This window comes from Phoxinus phoxinus (assembly GCF_949152265.1).
Source record: "Phoxinus phoxinus genome assembly, chromosome: 7".
Taxonomy (NCBI): Eukaryota; Metazoa; Chordata; class Actinopteri; order Cypriniformes; family Leuciscidae; genus Phoxinus; species Phoxinus phoxinus.
The window spans coordinates 40,702,784-40,724,738 of NC_136882.1; the positions used below are offsets into that span (position 1 = coordinate 40,702,784).

Sequence of the window (21,955 nt, forward strand, 5' to 3'; positions counted from 1 at the left end):
GACACAAATTAATTAATTCAATGTATCACTTTTTATTGTAAACCTGTGGTAAAACATCGATGCTTGGGTTTTAAATCTTCAAGTAAACAACAAAAATGCCTGTAAACGGTCGCTTTTATCGTTTTTCATTTTGTGATCATTTTGTTTCCAGTGATTTATTTCTGATTCATTTTCTGATAAAACTTGCATTTGTTGGCGAAATGATGGGTGTGTGTGCCGTTGTTCCAGAGAGGCGTGTTTTAGTGAAGCGCTGTGGAGCTTCTGGCCCGACAGTGGACCGGCACGGCCCGTTTAAAGCCCTGGCTCGCACTAGCCCGACAGTGGCCCGGCACGGCCCGTTTAAAGCTCTGGCTCGCACTGGCCCGACAGTGGACTGGCACGGCCCGTTTAAAGCCCTGGCTCGCACTGGCCCGACAGTGGCCCGGCACGGCCCGTTTAAAGCTCTGGCTCGCACTGGCCCGGCAGTGGACCGGCACGGCCCGTTTAAAGCTCTGGCTCGCACTGGCCCGACAGTGGCCCGGCACGGCCCGTTTAAAGCCCTGGCTCGCACTGGCCCGACAGTGGCCCGGCACGGCCCGTTTAAAGCTCTGGCTCGCACTGGCCCGACAGTGGCCCGGCACGGCCCGTTTAAAGCTCTGGCTCGCACTGGCCCGACAGTGGCCCGGCACGGCCCGTTTAAAGCTCTGGCTCGCACTGGCCTGACAGTGGACCGGCACGGCCTGTTTAAAGCCCTGGCTCGCACTGGCCCGACAGTGGCCCGGCACGGCCCGTTTAAAGCTCTGGCTCGCACTGGCCCGACAGTGGCCTGGCACGGCCCGTTTAAAGCGCTGGCTCGCACTGGCCCGACAGTGGACCGGCACGGCCCGTTTAAAGCCCTGGCTCACACTGGCCCGACAGTGGACCGGCACGGCCCGTTTAAAGCCCTGGCTCGCACTGGCCCGACAGTGGCCCGGCACGGCCCGTTTAAAGCCCTGGCTCGCACTGGCCCGAAAGTGGCCCGGCACGGCCCGTTTAAAGCCCTGGCTCGCACTGGCCCGACAGTGGCCCGGCACGGCCCGTTTAAAGCTCTGGCTCGCAGTGGCCCGGCACGGCCCGTTTAAAGCCCTGGCTCGCACTGGCCCGACAGTGGACCGGCACGGCCCGTTTAAAGCCCAGGCTCGCACTGGCCCGACAGTGGACCGGCACGGCCCGTTTAAAGCCCTGGCTCGCACTGGCCCGACAGTGGACCGGCACGACCTGTTTAAAGCCCTGGCTCGCAGTGGCCCGGCACGGCCCGTTTAAAGCCCTGGCTCGCACTGGCCCGACAGTGGACCGGCACGGCCGTTTAAAGCCCTGGCTCGTAGTGGCCCGGCACGGCCCGTTTAAAGCCCTGGCTCGCACTGGCCCGACAGTGGCCCGGCACGGCCCGTTTAAAGCCCTGGCTCGCACTGGCCCGACAGTGGACCGGCACGGCCGTTTAAAGCCCTGGCTCGCAGTGGCCCGACAGTGGACCGGCACGGCCCGTTTAAAGCCCTGGCTCGCAGTGGCCCGACAGTGGACCGGCGCGGCCCGTTTAAAGCCCTGGCTCGCAGTGGCCCGGCACGGCCCGTTTAAAGCCCTGGCTCGCACTGGCCCGACAGTGGAAACGCGGCTAATGTTTGTTTTTTTCCTGTCAGCTTTTTGTTTTCTATGATCTTGCTGTCATTTTTTTATTGAAAAAAAATTCCAGATATTTTCCTCATAGGGTCATAAAAAACAAATATAATCCCCTCTGGACGTCACTTTTGGACACTACTGTTATGTTTTACCCTTTTGGCCGTGTTGTTTAATATAGAGTATCTCAATATTTAAGAATTGGCTCTGAAATCATATAAAAGGGTTATTTTACCATAATTTCAAACAAACATAATGGCTAATTAAGTTAAAAAGTTTAATGCAAGTAGTAAAGATAATAAAAACTAAGGCATGTTTTGGTAATACCTGCCAGTACAGCTGCCAGATGGTTTTATTATCTCTTTGCTTCAAAAGTGTCACATGATCCAACTCAGTCTGAGACAGCTGGCTAAATTTACTTTACTGATTATTCCCAGAAACCCCTACAAGGGGAAGAGGAGTAAACCAACAAAACACGAGTGTCTGGGTTCGACTTTCACAAAGATTAGCAGCGCTGCCAGGACGTCTCTGGAGATGCCAAGAGTTCTGTGGAGCTTGTCACTGCGTGTTCTGAAACCTGGGGTTATCCTGAGGGAGTTTAGAGATATCTCTGATCTCCGCATATACACAGAGCGGGATTCCGGAAGCAGAATTCCCATTCATTCTCCATGAGGAGTTCAGTGAGGATATTTGCTGCTGTAGAAAATATACGTTTTATCAAGAAAGTCAAATTTGTTTATCAAATCCAAAACACAGAAGAGAGATGTTCCAACCAGAGTAGTTTGTGTACTCCAAAAATGAGGATCGCATCAAAAGAGAGTTCACTCCTATGAAACGTTGCACGAGTAAAATATTTGTATAAATATTTTTGAATAGCCTAAATATAGTATTTACGCTGTTAACTGTCCTTAACTGATATTGAACAACTATATACCATTTGAGTCGACACAGAATTCCCATTTTTGGTCAAATTGCATTTATCTGTGCAATGCTTAAAGTCTCCTGTGGTGTAAATCCAGCTTTTACTGTAGTTTATGTGTGTATGTGGTGTTATTAATCTGCTTTAACACACACCATGTGTAAGTTCATAAGTGGACAGCATTGCTGAGTATTTTCTGCTTAAAACTGCAGTGAACCAAAGACAGTCTCAAAAACACGGTTTGAAATCGCTGGTGTTTCTGACGTCACACACTACCTTGACCAATCAGATCAACGTGTGATCGTCCACCAGTGGATCTCTGTAACTCTATAGTTACAAAACTTCTATTTTGCGTCTTTCATAGGGAGATTTTACCTGTAGGAAAGCAACGGATCCTAACCTCCACATGCAGTCGGTTCCCATCCAGAGTCTGTCGGAGCTGGAGAGAGTCCGGCTACAAGAAGTGGCTCTGGTCCGACTGACCAAAGACTTTGATCTGGGATGCCAGATCACCATCCCTAAAGGTACACACACACACACAGACACACACACGCGCGCGCTCACACATCGCCCAAGGAAAGAGCTGTCCTGACGTGACTCTTGTTTGATTATGTCTCTTCCAGATGGCCAGAAGCGGAAAAAGTCGCTCAGGAGGAAGCTGGATTCTTTATCGAAAGAAAAGAGAGACAAAGGTGTGTGTTTGGTTTGTAGACGCTTGGGTTTCTAAACCGGCATTCACTCTACAAGTAAAAGAGTTTTCCAAACAGATATACACTACCGTTTAAAGGTTTACTGTCGATAAGATGTTTCAATGTTTTCGACTGAAGTTCTGCCGACTACGCCAAAGCTGTGTTTATTTGATCAAAAATACAGTAAATCAGTGAAATATTATAATAATGTAGATCATCAGTTCTCTATGTGAATATACAGTAAAGTGTAATTTATTCCTGTGATCAAAGCTGAGTTTATCATCATTACTCCAGTCTTCAGTGTCACATGATCCTCCAGAAATCAGTGTAATATGATGATCTGATTATCAAGACACATTTATGATTATTATCAGTGTTGAAAACAGTTCAGATATTTGTGGAAATGTCATACACATTATTTTTTCAGGATTCTTTGATGAATATAAAGTTTAAAAGAACCGCATTTACTTACAATATAATCTTTTTTAACATTATAAATATCTTTACTGTCACTTTTGATCAGTTTGATGCTCAAATTGAAGCCCATTAAAAGTTTATGACAGTGTTTACTTTGTGGTGTTTATAGATGTGATATTTGATCTCATCTGTTAGAATGAACAGCTGGAAGTAGTAAAGCATACACATTTCAAAATAAGAGTCCTGGTGTATTTCAGTCTTGTTTCTGTTTAAAAGTCCTGGCATTTGATTTTTTTTTTGCGTAAACAGGAAGGAAAGAACATTAACACATTCAATATATAACTTTTGCTAGTATCGGCACAATAATCTGCTTATTGCCTTTATTATTATATCAGCAAAATCCCCAAAAAATCAAACAACCCCTTATTCATAATGTATTGATATTGAATGTAGGCGATAAAAAAAGTTTTCTATTCAAGTTTCAATTCTAACTTTTCTACTTGTCTTTAAAAAAAAAAAAAAAAAGGTTATAAAAAATGTCAATAATTATTGATACCGAACGATATGGATATTATATCGTGATAATTTTTTAGCTATATTGAACAGGCCTAATTGAATGTAAGAATATAAACAACTAAAAATAATATGCAATTTTTGTGTTGTTATTTTTTAATTGAATGTCAAGTCTATAGATTTAAATTTTAATGCACTTCTCGTTTGCTAGCACGTTTCGAAGAGCATCTCGCGCTCAAAATGTGGGCGTCTGTACAGAGTCACATGATCAATGACACGCATTTGCTCACGTTTGTTCAGTCGCCTAGAAATCTTTACAACTTTTCAAATCCTTAAACGCCGTGTTTCTAGGATCAAATGGGAAGTGTGACTCCTTTACTGCACTATCATGGTGATATATGGAGCTTTCTCCCAGAATGCACCTCTGCGCGGGGTGGTCCGCCGGAGCAGTGGTGTGTGCCGCTCGCACTCCTCCCGGATCAGGGATGTAATGTGTGCTGGAATGCAGACGCTCCCGCTGCGCTCCCACTTCCCAGAGAACAACAGCAGCAGCCGCGGCGCTCCGTCATTAGAGTGAGCGGGATCCGTTCGCACATTTCCTGTTTCGTGTGGAATGTCACAGCACAAAAATGTTTTTATAGTATATGCCACGTTTTATTATATCATATATTAGCGGCATATCCAGCAAGAGCGTCTGTGGGATATTGCTTAATGAATGGGGCCGGTTTGGATTATTATTATTATTTCATTCAAAACAAATGGCAGGCATTGGGAAATTGGGAACTAGTGCAGGGTTTTTTATGAGTCGATTAAAGATTAGCTAATAATTAGTTAAATCACGAAAATGTAAAATTAAAATAAATAATTTAAAAATAAAATGCTTACAAAAGTGTTCATGAGCTGATTAGAAGCTAATAATTAAATCCAAAAAATGATTAAAATAAAATTAAAAATAAAATGTATAAATAAATTATTAAAATTACATAAAAAAAATAATAATTAAATAATGTAAAAATAAAAGGCGCAGAAGGCGCAGGCGTTCAGTAAGTGTGTGTGTGTTCCTCAGAGTCGGAGGCGCAGGCGTTCAGTAAGTGTGTGTGTGTGTTCCTCAGAGTCGGAGGCGCAGGCGTTCAGTAAGTGTGTGTGTGTGTGTGTGTGTTCCTCAGAGTCGGGGGTGCAGGCGTTCAGTAAGTGTGTGTGTGTGTGTGTTCCTCAGAGTCGGAGGCGCAGGCGTTCAGTAAGTGTGTGTGTGTGTGTGTTCCTCAGAGTCGGAGGCGCAGGCGTTCAGTAAGTGTGTGTGTGTGTGTGTGTGTGTTCCTCAGAGTCGGAGGCGCAGGCGTTCAGTAAGTGTGTGTGTGTGTGTGTTCCTCAGAGTCGGAGGCGCAGGCGTTCAGTAAGTGTGTGTGTGTGTGTGTGTGTGTTCCTCAGAGTCGGAGGCGCAGGCGTTCAGTAAGTGTGTGTGTGTGTTCCTCAGAGTCGGAGGCGCAGGCGTTCAGTAAGTGTGTGTGTGTGTGTGTTCCTCAGAGTCGGAGGCGCAGGCGTTCAGTAAGTGTGTGTGTGTGTGTGTTCCTCAGAGTCGGAGGCGCAGGCGTTCAGTAAGTGTGTGTGTGTGTGTGTGTGTGTTCCTCAGAGTCGGAGGCGCAGGCGTTCAGTAAGTGTGTGTGTGTGTGTGTTCCTCAGAGTCGGAGGCGCAGGCGTTCAGTAAGTGTGTGTGTGTGTGTGTGTGTGTTCCTCAGAGTTGGGGGCGCAGGCGTTCAGTAAGTGTGTGTGTGTTCCTCAGAGTCGGGGGCGCAGGCGTTCAGTAAGTGTGTGTGTGTGTGTGTGTGTGTTCCTCAGAGTCGGGGGCGCAGGCGTTCAGTAAGTGTGTGTGTGTTACTCAGAGTCGGGGGCGCAGGCGTTCAGTAAGTGTGTGTGTGTGTGTGTGTGTTCCTCAGAGTCGGGGGCGCAGGCGTTCAGTAAGTGTGTGTGTGTGTGTGTGTGTTCCTCAGAGTCGGGGGCGCAGGCGTTCAGTAAGTGTGTGTGTGTGTGTGTGTGTGTTCCTCAGAGTCGGGGGCGCAGGCGTTCAGTAAGTGTGTGTGTGTGTTCCTCAGAGTCGGAGGCGCAGGCGTTCAGTAAGTGTGTGTGTGTGTGTGTGTTCCTCAGAGTCGGAGGCGCAGGCGTTCAGTAAGTGTGTGTGTGTGTTCCTCAGAGTCGGAGGCGCAGGCGTTCAGTAAGTGTGTGTGTGTGTGTTCCTCAGAGTCGGAGGCGCAGGCGTTCAGTAAGTGTGTGTGTGTGTTCCTCAGAGTCGGAGGCGCAGGCGTTCAGTAAGTGTGTGTGTGTGTTCCTCAGAGTCGGAGGCGCAGGCGTTCAGTAAGTGTGTGTGTGTGTGTGTGTGTGTTCCTCAGAGTCGGAGGCGCAGGCGTTCAGTAAGTGTGTGTGTGTGTGTGTTCCTCAGAGTCGGAGGCGCAGGCGTTCAGTAAGTGTGTGTGTGTGTGTTCCTCAGAGTCGGAGGCGCAGGCGTTCAGTAAGTGTGTGTGTGTGTGTTCCTCAGAGTCGGAGGCGCAGGCGTTCAGTAAGTGTGTGTGTGTGTGTTCCTCAGAGTCGGAGGCGCAGGCGTTCAGTAAGTGTGTGTGTGTGTGTTCCTCAGAGTCGGAGGCGCAGGCGTTCGGCGTGCCGCTGTCTCAGGTGATCTGCAACGACCGGCGTCAGAAGCAGCTTCAGGAGGAACAGGAGGAGCTCCGGCTCCCGGCGGATCGTTCCCGCAGATCCACCAAACACGAGCTTTCCAGCAGCAACTCGTCCCTCAGCTCGTCCTCGGAGACGCCCAACGACCCCCCGACCCCCGGCACCCCGGAGACGGCCCTGCGCCCACGCCGGCGGGTACGTGTGTGTGTGTGTGTGTGTGTGTGTGCTTATCCTGATTTAGCATTGCTAACGACAATTTAACATGTTGTTTGCATTATTTAGCATAGCATGTGCTATATTCATGATTAGCATATTTTTGGCATTAGTTAGCATGTTGACACATTGTTTACATGGTTTGACACATTGCTAGCACGATTTAGCACATTTCTTGCATGTTGTTAGCATTTAACACGTTATAATGATTTACCATGTTGATAGCACGATTTAACACATTGTTAGCGTGATTTAACACATTGTTAGCATAATTTATTTTGCATGTTGATAGCATGATTTAGCATGTAGTTAGCCAGACCGGGACAGGGGCGTTGGCTGAACGGACTGTGTTTTGGCCTGTAGGGCGGCATGTCTGTGGACTGCATCACAGACCTGGACGACAGTCACTCGCGTCTCCTGGAGGCGCTACAGCTGTCGATGCCGCTGGAGTCGCCCAGCGAGAAGAAGAAGATGAGCGACGCCAAGCTAAGCCTGAACCCCATCTACAGGCAGGTGCCGCGCGTGCTGGACAGCTGCTGCCAACATCTGCAGAGATACGGTCAGTGACCCTGTTAGTTCCTGTCTGTCATCTCTAAGTAAGGCATAATGTAGATCCAGCCAGTTGTTATCTCAGAATAAACCCGACAGGGAGATCAGGATCAGGTCTTCATCACACACACACACACACACACACACACACACACACACACACACACACACACACACACACACACACACACACACCTGAAGGGGGTTTAGTCTGAGATAACTGAGCTGTGTAATAAGCTTCAATATGCCCCGCCCCCAACTTCCTGTTTCGATTGTCAACACAGGAACATTTTCGTTTCCATATCATGGGGTCTTCAGAGTTTAGTGGGAGCGATGAGTAACTGCTGTTATTTGCTGTCCAGGTCTGCAGACGGTCGGGATCTTCCGGGTCGGAAGCTCCAAGAAAAGAGTTCGACAGGTGAGAACAAGATGTTTTATGTTTTAGAGACTGTATTTAAAAAAAAAGTTTTAATGAAATCACAGTAAATGTAACTAAAATAAATGAATATAATAGAAATAATAGAAGAAATTTATAAAAAAAAAAAAAATCTTTTCATCATTTTGAATCAGTGATAATCAATCATTCACCAATTTGAAGTATGTTTAAAACCCTTACAATCACAAATAGCTGTAAAGATCATGTGGACAGTCAAGTCACCTTCATTTATACGTATAGCGCTTTTAACAATAAAGATCGTTTCAAAACAGCTTTACATTGATGACAGGAAATTAAAGTAACAGAGATCGTTTAGGCTTTACAGCAGCTCTAGAATAAACTTATTGTACAGCTAAAGTTAGTTTTTGATTGATTCACTTCCGTTGCAAAGATCATTAGTTATTAGCTTAGGGGCCGCTAACGCGACACCGTTTTACCTGAAATCAGAAAACTTTTAATGTGTTCTGGCCGTTCATTTGCCCGACAACAGTGTTGGTGCTTGAGAACACAAATGTAGGAATGAGCGTTTGAATAATTATGTATATTGGACCAGCTGGAGTTTGTTTACTATGCGTGCAGGGCAACCACCCAGTGGAGCATTACAATAATCTAGCCTTGAGCTCATGAACTAACTGTTCAGCACTGGTCATTGTGATCGTAATTTAGATATATTTTTAAAGTGTAATTTATATATATTGAAAGTGTGTGAAGGCCAGTGTTGACCATGTGTGTGTTGTGTTGTGTGTCATTCAGCTGCGTGAGGCGTTCGATCAGGGCACAGACGTGGCTTTAGACCAGAGGCACAGTGTTCATGATGTGGCGGCGCTGCTGAAAGAGTTCCTCCGAGACATGCCTGATCCTCTGCTGACCCGAGAGCTGTACTGCGCCTTCATCGCCTGCGCATGTGAGGAACATCTCTATAGGGGCTTTCGCACCGGGGAGTTATAGGAACTCCGTTATAGGAACGAGCTACTAGGGTGGTTCCCCGAGAACTAATGGTTCCCTTAGGAACATTTTCCTGGTTGCATTCGCACCGCTAGTAGGAACATAAGTGACATAAGCCAAGCTTGTCGTTGAGACTTTTATTTTGATGCCACTGAGAACGACTGAGCGCACAGACACGCATTCTCCGTGTTCATTAGTTTACGATCTGTCTAAGCGTTATTGGATAAAACTGTTATATGTAGAAAGTAGACAGTGATGAACAGTTATAGCGTATGCCGTGTGGTTGATGTCCAGTGTTGCTTAGCAGAAATTCATAATCATGTTTCTCTCGGTCCCTCAAAGTTGTGTTGGATTTTCTCCTCAGCGTAAAGGTTGAGAGGCTCATCTATCACTGTTTACATGTTCATAGAGTTAGTTTCTGGAGTAAATATATAGGCTTTAATCTGTGTGCTTTTTTAAAATGGCGTGTGCTGGTGTTTCGCGTAGGAGACTCAGTTCTTAGTTAGGAGACTAAATTCGTTCCTAGTTCCTGCGGTGCGAACAAACACGCCAAAATCCGGGAACTTCCGCCAATACTAGAAACTATGAAAAGGTTCCTCCGGTGCGAAAGCCCCTGATAATCCCAGACATTCCTCTCCTGTGCTCCGCTTTATCGTGTGTGTTTCTACAGCTCTGGAGAAGCCAGACCAGCTCTCGGCCGTTCAGCTTCTGATCTGTCTTCTGCCCGCCTGCAACAGCGACACACTCCAGCGCTTACTTCACTTCCTGTCTGACGTGGCCAATCACGCGGAGGATTCCCGGGACACTGGCGGGAAAGAGGTCGGGCTTATAACTACACTGCAAAACATCATGTTCTTCCTCAGAGTTTCGGTCTCGTTTGTGGGCACTTCAAAAGTACCGTGACTACTTCATTATTGCAAATTCTTTAACTTTTTAGAATGCATTTTTATTGCGTAAATCTATTGCGTGAATACTGCTACAGAAGACTTTTTAAAAAAAACATAATTACACCGCAAAAAAGATGTTCTTCCGCAGTGTTTCTGTCTTGTTTTCCAGCACAAATATCTAAACATTCTTAAATCAAGATACATTTATTGGAGAAGCAAAATGACTGAAGATATTAAGTCTTGTTTACTGAAAAATTAAGTGAGTTTATGCTTAAAACAAGAACAAATATCTGCAAATGGAGTCCAGTGATGGGTTAAACCATGTATCTGAATGACAGATCCCAGTGATGTCATGTAGATAGAGAAGAGAAGCGGCCCCAGCACTGAGCCCTGAGGCACTCCAGTAGCTAGATGATAACAGTGATGATAGAAACCATGTATCTGAATGACAGATCCCAGTGATGACATGTAGATGGAGAAGAGAATTGGCCCCAGCACTGAGCCCTGAGGCACTCCAGTAGCTAGATGATAAAAGTTGACGATAGAAACCATGTTTCTGAATGACAGATCCCAGTGATGTCATGTAGATGGAGAAGAGAAGCGGCCCCAGCACTGAGCCCTGAGGCACTCCAGTAGCTAGATGATAATAGTGATGATAGAAACCATGTTTCTCAATGACAGATCCCAGTGATGACATGTAGATGGAGAAGAGAAGCGGTCCCAGCACTGAGTCCTGAAGCACTCCAGTAGCTAGATGATAACAGTGATGATAGAAACCATGTTTCTGAATGACAGATCCCAGTGATGACATGTAGATGGAGAAGTGAAGTGGCCCCAGCACTGAGCCCTGAGGCACTCCAGTAGCTAGATGATAACAGTGATGATAGAAACCATGTTTCTGAATGACAGATCCCAGTGATGACATGTAGATGGAGAAGTGAAGTGGCCCCAGCACTGAGCCCCGAGGCACTCCAGTAGCTAGATGATAACAGTGATGGGATAAACCATGTTTCTGAATGACAGATCCCAGTGATGACATGTAGATGGAGAAGAGAAGCGGCCCCAGCACTGAGCCCTGAGGCACTCCAGTAGCTAGATGATAACAGTGATGATAGAAACCATGTTTCTGAATGACAGATCCCAGTGATGACATGTAGATGGAGAAGTGAAGTGGCCCCAGCACTGAGCCCTGAGGCACTCCAGTAGCTAGATGATAACAGTGATGATAGAAACCATGTTTCTGAATGACAGATCCCAGTGATGACATGTAGATGGAGAAGTGAAGTGGCCCCAGCACTGAGCCCCGAGGCACTCCAGTAGCTAGATGATAACAGTGATGGGATAAACCATGTTTCTGAATGACAGATCCCAGTGATGACATGTAGATGGAGAAGAGAAGCGGCCCCAGCACTGAGCCCTGAGGCACTCCAGTAGCTAGATGATAACAGTGATGATAGAAACCATGTTTCTCAATGACAGATCCCAGTGATGACATGTAGATGGAGAAGAGAAGCGGTCCCAGCACTGAGCCCTGAGGCACTCCAGTAGCTAGATGATAACAGTGATGATAGAAACCATGTTTCTGAATAACAGATCCCAGTGATGACATGTAGATGGAGAAGAGAATCGGCCCCAGCACTGAGCCCTGAGGCACTCCAGTAGCTAGATGATAACAGTGATGATAGAAACCATGTTTCCGAATGACAGATCCCAGTGATGACATGTAGATGGAGAAGAGAATCGGCCCCAGCACTGAGCCCTGAGGCACTCCAGTAGCTAGATGATAACAGTGATGATAGAAACCATGTTTCTGAATGACAGATCCCAGTGATGTCATGTAGATGGAGAAGAGAATCGGCCCCAGCACTGAGCCCTGAGGCACTCCAGTAGCTAGATGATAACAGTGATGATAGAAACCATGTTTCTGAATGACAGATCCCAGTGATGACATGTAGATGGAGAAGTGAAGTGGCCCCAGCACTGAGCCCTGAGGCACTCCAGTAGCTAGATGATAACAGTGATGATAGAAACCATGTTTCTGAATGACAGATCCCAGTGATGACATGTAGATGGAGAAGTGAAGTGGCCCCAGCACTGAGCCCTGAGGCACTCCAGTAGCTAGATGATAACAGTGATGATAGAAACCATGTTTCTGAATGACAGATCCCAGTGATGACATGTAGATGGAGAAGTGAAGTGGCCCCAGCACTGAGCCCTGAGGCACTCCAGTAGCTAGATGATAACAGTGATAGGAAATCCATGTTTCTGAATGACAGATCCCAGTGATGACATGTAGATGGAGAAGAGAACCGGTCCCAGCACTGAGCCCTGAGGCACTCCAGTAGCTAGATGATGGGTCTTAGACACCTCATCCCTCCACAACCCCCTGAAGGACCTGCTGAGAGGGAAGACTTGAACCGCTGGAGTGCTGTTCCCAAGATGCCCTTCGTCTTTAGGATTAACAGCAGGATCTGGTGGTTATTTGTGTCAATTAGAACTGATGATTTGGAAGCTGCTCTTGATTCTCAGAGCTTCAGTAACCGAGAGCAGGGCCATCTCAGTTGAGTGACGCTTCTGAAACCAGACTGGAGGTTGTTTTTTGTAAGAAAGGCAGAGATCTGGTTGAAAACAAGTCGTTCAAGTAGTTTTTGCAACGAATGGAAGAAGACACACACACAACCCTTACACACTCTCACACACACACAAACACAAGTTCATTGAGCTCAGTGCAGGTTGTCACACATCCAGCAAGAAGTGTTTTGGCTCAGTGTTTCTTCTTCTTCTTCAGGTCGTTGGGAACAAGATGACGTCCCTGAATCTGGCCACGATCTTCGGGCCGAACCTCCTTCACCAGCAGAAGATCTCGGAGAAGGAGTTCAGTGTCCAGAGCTCGGCCCGAGTGGAGGACAGCGCCGCCATCATCACCATCGTGCAGCGCATGATCGACACACACCACACACTCTTCATGGTAGGAGAACAACATGATCGACACACACCACACACTCTTCATGGTCGACACACACCACACACTCTTCATGGTAGGAGAACAACATGATCGACACACACCACACACTCTTCATGATCGACACACACCACACACTCTTCATGGTCGACACACACCACACACTCTTCATGGTAGGAGAACAACATGATCGACACACACCACACACTCTTCATGATCGACACACACCACACACTCTTCATGGTAGGAGAACAACATGATCGACACACACCACACACTCTTCATGATCGACACACACCACACAATCTTCATGATCGACACACACCACACACTCTTGAGTGTTATCCCTATTGGTTGTGGCAGTTTTATGAAAGTGAGTTGTAGTTTAGTTTTCCCAACACAGTCCCTGGGAAGGCCATCGAAGTGTACAAGTTGAAGAATCGTACACTGGTTCACTATAGGCTACTGTACATGTATTTACATTTAAATTATTTTATTCTTTTTTATTTTTGTTTGTTTATTATTATTTTTAGATTTATATTTAATTAATTTTTAATTCTTCACAGAAGAATGTAAACAGTTCGATCGCCACCCGTGCTAAAGTCTTCTGTTGCATGAACCTCTCAGTGATTGGCTGGTGTTTCTGGTGATGTTCTGACGTGACTGCCGTGGCTGATAATGTTGCGTTGAATCCTCTAGATCTCTGCGGAGCTGCAGAACGAGGTTCTGGTGAGTTTGTTGGACACTGACAGTGATGTGGTGGATTATCTGATGAGGAGGAAAACACCACAGTGTGAGTAAGTGGATTTGGGTCATAAACACCATGTTCTCCCCGACGAGAATCAACACTATTGCCATTATTGACTAATCATCTGATCGTGGTTTTATATTATATTATATTATATTATTACTAGGGATGCACGATAATCGGCCACCGAATCGGTATCAGCCAATATATGTTGATTTTTAACGTTATCGTTATCGTTATCGGCCCGATGAGAAAATTTGGCTGATATATTAAAGCTGATAAATAATCTATTATTTAATCTATCCTTCAGCTGAGACGCTTCAGATGCGCACTGTTAGACATGATAGTGTTAAATTGCTTGAAATATGATTGGAATCACTTAAAAAAAGAAAAAGTAAAATACAGTAAAGTGCAGCGCAAGTCTGTCATATCTGCTAAATAAATGTTCCATATAATTAGTTATAGAACATTATAATTGTGTGTTTGGGATGTGGCTTTTAATGGTGTGGCTTTTGTTTTTGTAATGAGGCTCTCAAAAATGATATAAAAATTTGGATTTAGATTTATCAGCTAATATGTCGGTTATCGGCTTTCAAATATATAGAATTATCGGTTATCGGTACTATATTATATTATATAGAGCATTCCAAGTAAATTATATACGATTCCAAGTAAACAATAATGTATTAGGCTGACACACTGACAAAACAGAAATCACTAATCGCACTTATTTCTTTGACAGTTAATCGTCAGCACGAAATTAGTGATCGTGGCGGTGGCGTTTAATGTACAGCTGTAAACGTGCTTCATCGGAAAGAACATCACATATGGAGTCTGATACTCAACCGTTAATGCTCTGCGAACAACCAGTGCATTTTATTCAACTAACATTAACTAAGACAAATGCTGTGAATACAGAAGTCAACATTTGAAGTGGATCAAAGTTCATGAAAGTTGTCCTAGGACAAGAACGGGTATTGTTCAAAACTCATGTATAACTGATGAAAGGCTTAGATCCTCTTCAAATGTTGCTTATGGCTAGTTCATGTTACTCATACTGTGCCTGTGCATCCGCTAACTCCCTCAGCGAGTCCGAGCGCTCCAGCGGCGAGATCTCTCCGTACGAGAACAACTCTCCGGTGCTCTCCCAGTGGCTCCATCCTTCGGGACCAGAGCATCCCAGCCTGGCTCTCGCTGGGAACGCCACAGTGAACCCCAGCCTCCCGTCCTCACAGCCCCACTCGGGTGAGTTCATCTGTTAACTTCATTAACAGTTAAATGGTCCTGGGATCAAAAACAGCCGGTTTGAGGAAAAGAGTAGTTCACTTCAGAATTAAAATCTCCTGATAGTTTACTCTCCCGCACGTTATCTAATGTTCATGTCTTTCTCTCTTCAGTGGAACAGAAATGCAGGTTTGTGAGGAACACACTCCAGATGTTCTCCATATAGTGTCTTCAATGGTCCAGCGGGTCGAAGGTCCAGATGTGAGTTTCAGCTTCAGTCTCGATCCAGCCGAGGAATAAGAGTCTCATCTAGACACACCAGCGGCCATTTTATAACTAAATACACATTTATAAACTTTTTAACCACAAATGCTCATCTTGCACTCGCTGTGATGCGCCACACATTACATCATCAGGTTGAAAGGTCAAGCGTGACGTCGGCGGAAGAACAGATCTAGTGTTTATAAACAGGGTTTCCGCGGAGTCATAAAAAGCCATAAAATGTCATAAATTTAATAATAAGAATTTTAGGCCATAAAAAATCATAAAAACGTCTGGATTTTCCGTACAAGGTCATAAATTACATTTAGCCACGTCTTAAATTCATATGCTCGTTCATTCATTGGTTCTACCATTGCATTACCCCCCGAAAATGCGCCAAAAGCGGAACGAAAAAACTAATTTGAACCGCGCGCCACACGGACCGTTTATCCGCTCGGCTAAAAGTCCAGACGGCAGCGCAGCGCGAGCTCACTAGAGCAGACGCGTTTACTCTGATCGGTCTCGGTCACGAGATCCAGTGAGGAGCGCTTGAATTCACTGTTAGACATAACAGTGAAGAACACACGTCTCAGTGATTTACACCAGTTTAAAGGCAGATGAAGCGGCGCTGACGAACAGGAGAAGCACAGTGCGCAACGATACAGTCAGAAGCTTTTCCGGTCGACACATTCCCACCATTCACCACGGATTTACTGTAACGTTAGCCTATTAATATTAACTGCACCATGTGGGATATACATATTGAATTGTATTATATTATTATTGTAGTAAAGGACTAATGGAATATAATTACAGTATTTAATAATGTATTTAGGCTTCTGTTTTTCATACATTTCATGAAGATATCAAAGTCAACACAAACCTGTTTCAAGACTTGACCCCCATTAGCACATGCAGAAACTAAGACATTAGTTTTCCAATAAAGATATTTATTTTGTTAAGGACCTAATTAATCTACCTTAGATTTGTGAATGTTCCCCTGTTTGGCAAGTGTTTGTCATGATATGTTCTGACAATAAAGAGTACCGGTAGTCTAAAACCACAATTAACGCTCTACAACTTTCAGGAGCAAAAATATGCCTTTAAACTTGAAAGAAATAAAGATTTGACATATATCGTGATAATTATCTATATCGACTAATATAAAAGTTATTTTTCGTAATTCGTGTAATAGGTCATACATTTAAATCATAATGGTCATAAAAAGGTCTTAAAAAGTCTTAAGTTTGACTGACTAAACCCTGCAGAAACCCTGATAAAGCGAACGTGCAAAGACTAAGACAAACGCCATTTACAAAAAAGGTAAAACATCGATGTTGGATGATTTTGAAGTTGGAGTTCTACACTCTACTCTACATTTCTGACCCGGAACACGCGTGACCTTTCAACCTGATGTTGTAATGTGTGGCGCATCACAGCGAGTGCAAGTCCAGCATTTGTGGTTAAAAGTATATAAATGTTTATTTAGTTATAAAATGTCCGCTGGTTTGTCTAGATGAGACTCTTATTCCTCGGCTGGATCGTGAGAGACTTTGAAGCTGAAACTCACATCTGGACCTTCGACCCGCTGGACCATTGAAGACACTATATGGAGAACATCTGGAGTGTGTTCCTCACACACCTGATTCAGAGGGAAAATTGTATTATTTTTCTGACACTATAAGCATATTTCTGTTCTTGTTTTAAGCACAAACTTACTTCATTTGGATTTTTTTTTTTCTGTGAGCAAGTCTTAATATCTTCTAGGGCTGGGTACCGAGTCTCGATACTTTTTAGGTACCGACCGAATTGCCTCGATACTATCGAGTATCGAAACGTGACATGCTGTTCGGTTCCAGATTTCGATACCTAAGGAGTTAACTCGTCAACGTCAGCGCTCAAACACATACATATGAAATGCACAACGACACACATAAAGTCGCTCACGCACATACACAAACTCGCACACATACTAGAGACGCGAGCACACACACAAACTCTCCGCGCACATATTCATATGAGACGCGAGCACACACACATAATGCCTTAAAGATGTGGAAAAGTCGATCAAAAGTGTGGGTACATTTCTCCAGGCTCGATGCCAACAGCGCGCGATGCAGTATTTGCGGTAAAATAATTGCTGCAAAGACCGGCACCACGACAAACACGATGAAGACCTTGACAGTGCACGGAGTAAACATCAGAGCAGGAAGTTGCTCCGTCCTCGACTGGTAAATGAAGAGATATCTTGTTGATCACTCTGCAGTGTTTATATTGCAATAAATAATAACTACTGAATGTACACTGCCGTTCAAAAATGTGTTGGTTAGTCAGATTTTTTTTTCAGTAAGGATGCATTAAAGTTATCATTAAAACGTGTGTAATGTTACAAAATATTTCGTTTTTAAATAAATGCTTTTTTTTATTTTTTTTATTAATCAAAGAATCATGAAAAAATGTATCATAGTTTCCAAAATATTAAGCAGCAAACTGTTTTCATATTTCTAAAGGGTCATGTGAAACTGAAGTAATGATTTTGAAAATTCAGCTTTGACATCACAGGAATAAATTACATTTTGAAATATATTCAAATAATATTTTAAATTGTAATACTATTTCACAATATTACTAAAGTTTTACTGTATTTTTTATTAAAACAAAAACCGCTTTGGTGAGCATGAGCTCTTTATGAAACTTTTTTTGTTCCTTTGTGCACTGGCTAAGGAGCATGAGTCAAACTGAATAAAACTAAAGTAAAAAAATAATAAAACAATTTTTTCTGAGGTAATGTGTAATCTTGTTAAAATGGATTTCATAAAATTGGTATCGAAAAAAGTATCGTTAGGAACCGGTATCGAAGCTGAGGTATCGGAACTGGCACCGGATGGAAAGACTTTGACCAACAGCAGCCCTAGTGTCGTCAGGCACCGCTCTTCTCCAGTAGACGTGTCGTGATGTAAGAAGGTTTAGATATGTGTGCCGGAAACGAGACAGAAACTCTGAGGAAGAACAGCATTATTTAAAGTGTTCCAAACGCCTCACTTCATGTGTCGTCCTGGTTTAGTCCGTGTCAGTAATGAACACACTCTTGTCCTCAGGGGAAACGCTGCAGGAGAAGGCCAGGATCTGGCGAGCGCGACACACTCTTCTGTCAGGACTTCATGACAAACTCCTCACAGGTACGAGACTCACGGACATCAGACGGACATCAGCAAGCTGCTTTACTCGTGTTTAGAGTCGTTCTAAGAGAAGAACGTACAGTGGTGTGTGTGTGAGCGTGTGTGTGAGCGTGCGTGTGTGTGAGCGTGTGTGTGTGAGCGTGTGTGTGACCGGGTGTGTGAGCGTGTGTGTGAGCGTGTGTGTGAGCGTGTGTGTGTGACCGGGTGTGTGACCGGGTGTGTGAGCGTGTGTGTGAGCGTGTGTGTGAGCGTGTGTGTGAGCGTGCGTGTGTGTGACCGGGTGTGTGACCGGGTGTGTGAGCGTGTGTGTGACCGGGTGTGTGAGCGTGTGTGTGAGCGTGTGTGTGAGCGTGTGTGTGACCTGGTGTGTGAGCGTGTGTGTGAGCGTGTGTGTGTGAGCGTGTGTGTGACCGGGTGTGTGAGCGTGTGTGTGAGCGTGTGTGTGAGCGTGTGTGTGAGCGTGCGGGTGTGTGACCGGGTGTGTGAGCGTGTGTGTGAGCGTGTGTGTGAGCGTGTGTGTGTGAGCGTGTGTGTGACCGGGTGTGTGACCGGGTGTGTGAGCGTGTGTGTGAGCGTGTGTGTGTGAGCGTGTGTGTGACCGGGTGTGTGAGCGTGTGTGTGAGCGTGTGTGTGTGTGAGCGTGTGTGTGAGCGTGTGTGTGAGCGTGTGTGTGAGCGTGTGTGTGTGACCGGGTGTGTGTGTGAGCGTGTGTGTGACCGGGTGTGTGAGTGTGTGTGTGAGTGTGTGTGCGAGCGTGTGTGCGAGCGTGTGTGTGAGCGTGTGTGTGAGCGTGTGTGTGAGCGTGTGTGTGAGCGTGCGTGTGAGCGTGTGTGTGAGCGTGTGTGTGAGCGTGTGTGTGTGAGCGTGCGTGTGTGTGTGAGCGTGTGTGTGAGCGTGTGTGTGAGCGTGCGTGTGAGCGTGTGTGTGAGCGTGCGTGTGAGCGTGCGTGTGAGCGTGCGTGTGAGCGTGCGTGTGAGCGTGCGTGTGAGCGTGCGTGTGAGCGTGCGTGTGACCGAGTGTGTGAGTGTGTGTGTGAGCGTGTGTGTGAGCGTGCGTGTGAGCGTGCGTGTGACCGGGTGGGTGTGTGACCGGGTGTGTGAGCATGTGTGTGAGCGTGTGTGTGTGTGTGTGAGCGTGTGTGTGTGTGTGAGCGTGTGTGTGAGCGTGCGTGTGACCGGGTGTGTGAGTGTGTGTGTGACCGGGTGTGTGAGCGTGTGTGTGAGCGTGTGTGTGAGCGTGTGTGTGAGCGTGTGTATGAGCGTGTGTGTGAGCGTGCGTGTGAGCGTGTGTGTGAGCGTGTGTGTGAGCGTGCGTGTGAGCGTGTGTGTGTGTGTGTGAGCGTGTGTGTGAGCGTGCGTGTGAGCGTGCGTGTGACCGGGTGTGTGAGTGTGTGTGTGACCGGGTGTGTGAGCGTGCGTGTGAGCGTGCGTGTGAGCGTGCGTGTGAGCGTGTGTGTGAGCGTGTGTGTGAGCGTGCGTGTGAGCGTGCGTGTGAGCGTGCGTGTGAGCGTGTGTGTGAGCGTGCGTGTGACCTGGTGGGTGTGTGACTGGGTGTGTGTGAGTGTGTGTGTGAGCGTGTGTGTGAGCGTGCGTGTGAGCGTGCGTGTGACCGGGTGTGTGAGTGTGACTGGGTGTGTGAGCGTGTGTGTGAGTGTGTGTGTGTGTGTGTGTGTGAGTGTGTGTGTGAGCGTGTGTATGAGCGTGTGTGTGAGCGTGTGTGTGAGCGTGTGTGTGACCGGGTGTGTGAGCGTTTGTGTGACCGGGTGTGTGAGCGTGTGTGTGAGCGTGTGTGTGAGCGTGTGTGTGAGCGTGTGTGTGACCGGGTGTGTGACCGGATGTGTGAGCGTGTGTGTGACCGGGTGTGTGTGAGCGTGTGTGTGACCGGGTGTGTGAGCGTGTGTGTGAGCGCGTGTGTGTGTGTGAGGGTGTGTGTGAGCGTGTGTGTGACCGGGTGTGTGAGCGTGTGTGTGACCGGGTGTGTGAGCGTGTGTGTGACCGGGTGTGTGTGAGCGTGTCTGTGAGCGTGTGTGAGTGTGTAGATCAGTGTGGTTGATGTCCTGTGTTGTGTGCCTCAGGGTCAGACGGACACCTGTATAAACGCGGCTCCTCCGATGTCTTCTATGATGACGACCGCGACGCCAAACCTGCGCTTGAGACGCCACGCTCAATCGCCCCTCCAATCACAGCGAGCCGGCGGACTGCCTTCCACCAATCAGAGGAGGCCACGGCGGGTCAGGGGGCGGAGTCACGCATCGCTCAGCATCCAGACTGGCCAATGGAGAGGTGGCAAATATGGCAGCTGTTGTCATCAGACAGTCTAGACACACTTCCAGAGACGATGGTGTAAAACATGTACAGGCACAGTGAGTGACACCTGACCCTGAACACACACAGCGCTGAGAAAACATCTTTTCATCGAGTAGAGAGAAAGTCGTACAGGTTTGGAGCGAGTAAAGGACCGTGTTTGTGTGCACTGTCCCTTTAAGAACCGTTTCATTTAAAAGTTAGAATTGGAACGGCAGGAATGTTACCGCATGGTTTCAGAACACTTTAGGAAAATAATCAGTCATATTCAAATTTGAAATTAATAATTAAATGTTTTAACTCTTAACAAAATTACTATTGAAAACTTTTTTTTTTTTTTTTTTTTTTTTTTTACTAAAGTAATACTTAAGATTATGATATTATAACTGCAATGCTCGTGTTTGTGTGGACTGTCCCTTTAAGAACCGTTTCATTTAAAAGTTAGAGTGTTAATCGTCCACAGCACAGACTCAGAACGTGAACAGTGTGTTTCCACAGTTTACATAACTTTAGGAAAATGAGTATTGATATTAAAATTGGGGATTAATATTTAAATGTTTTACTGTTCAAATATTTTTTTATTCTACTAAATTAATACGTTTATTCATCAAAGATGCATTAAACTGATCAAAAGTGACAGTAAAGACATTTATAATGTTACAAAAGATTATATTTTAAGTAAATGCTGTTATTTTGACCTTTCTATTCATCAAAGAATCCTGAAAAATAAAATTTATCACAGTTTCCACAGAAATATGAACTGTTTTCAACACTGATAATAATCATAAATGTGTCTTGATCATCAGATCTTCATATTACACTGATTTCTGGAGGATCATGTGACACTGAAGACTGGAGTAATGATGATAAACTCAGCTTTGATCACAGGAATAAATTACACTTTACTGTATATTCACATAGAGAACTGATGATCTACATTATAATCATATTTCACTGATTTACTGTATTTATGATCAGATAAATGCAGCTTTGGTGAGCAGAAACGTTAACATATTCCTATAGGTGTCATTTGAAACATTGATTATTAATGTGTTTCTGGGAATAATCCATATGTCGGGTGTATGAATGAACATGTTTATTGGTAATTCATACTGAAAATTAAATGTATTATTAATATCTACTCGCACATGAACTGATTTGTATTTCAATTTGGAATTTCATTTAATTCAAATTCAGGCCATAAACTGGGATATAAATCATATTCTCACAGTTTATCTGCAGACGCTCGGATCTCTCGTTATTTGCTTTATCTGTCGATAATGGCTTATATTTCATATTTTTCATCATCATCAGAGTCACTTCATAAGAGAACGAGGGGTTAATCATATAGAATGTCATATTTCTCATATCCTGCCGATATCAAGTGTATTTATTTATTAATGTTATTTATTGA

General features: G+C 45.3%; 1 protein-coding gene across 3 annotated transcripts in view; it reads left to right on the forward strand.

Moving 5' to 3' along the window:
* Positions 1 to 20,892, forward strand: part of LOC307001919 (rho GTPase-activating protein 6) — a 35,193-nt gene extending 14,301 nt beyond the window's left edge. Inside the window, exons 2-13 of one of the 3 annotated variants that reach the window (XR_013798370.1) lie at positions 2,916 to 3,075; positions 3,175 to 3,243; positions 6,797 to 7,029; positions 7,411 to 7,606; positions 7,959 to 8,014; positions 8,786 to 8,936; positions 9,648 to 9,796; positions 12,653 to 12,832; positions 13,526 to 13,619; positions 14,662 to 14,819; positions 18,158 to 18,238; positions 20,313 to 20,892. Coding sequence is in view for 2 of the 3 variants with exons in the window: in XM_079618994.1 (XP_079475120.1) it covers positions 2,916 to 3,075; positions 3,175 to 3,243; positions 6,797 to 7,029; positions 7,411 to 7,606; positions 7,959 to 8,014; positions 8,786 to 8,936; positions 9,648 to 9,796; positions 12,653 to 12,832; positions 13,526 to 13,623; positions 14,662 to 14,819; positions 18,158 to 18,238; positions 20,313 to 20,584 (1,803 nt within the window). In the remaining variant the exon portion in view is untranslated. Of the gene's footprint in view, positions 1 to 2,915; positions 3,076 to 3,174; positions 3,244 to 6,796; positions 7,030 to 7,410; positions 7,607 to 7,958; positions 8,015 to 8,785; positions 8,937 to 9,647; positions 9,797 to 12,652; positions 12,833 to 13,525; positions 13,624 to 14,661; positions 14,820 to 18,157; positions 18,239 to 20,312 lie in introns of all 3 variants that reach the window. The other 2 variants (XM_079618994.1, XM_079618995.1) reach the window with 2 other exon arrangements.
* The last annotated feature ends 1,063 nt before the right edge of the window (positions 20,893 to 21,955 follow it).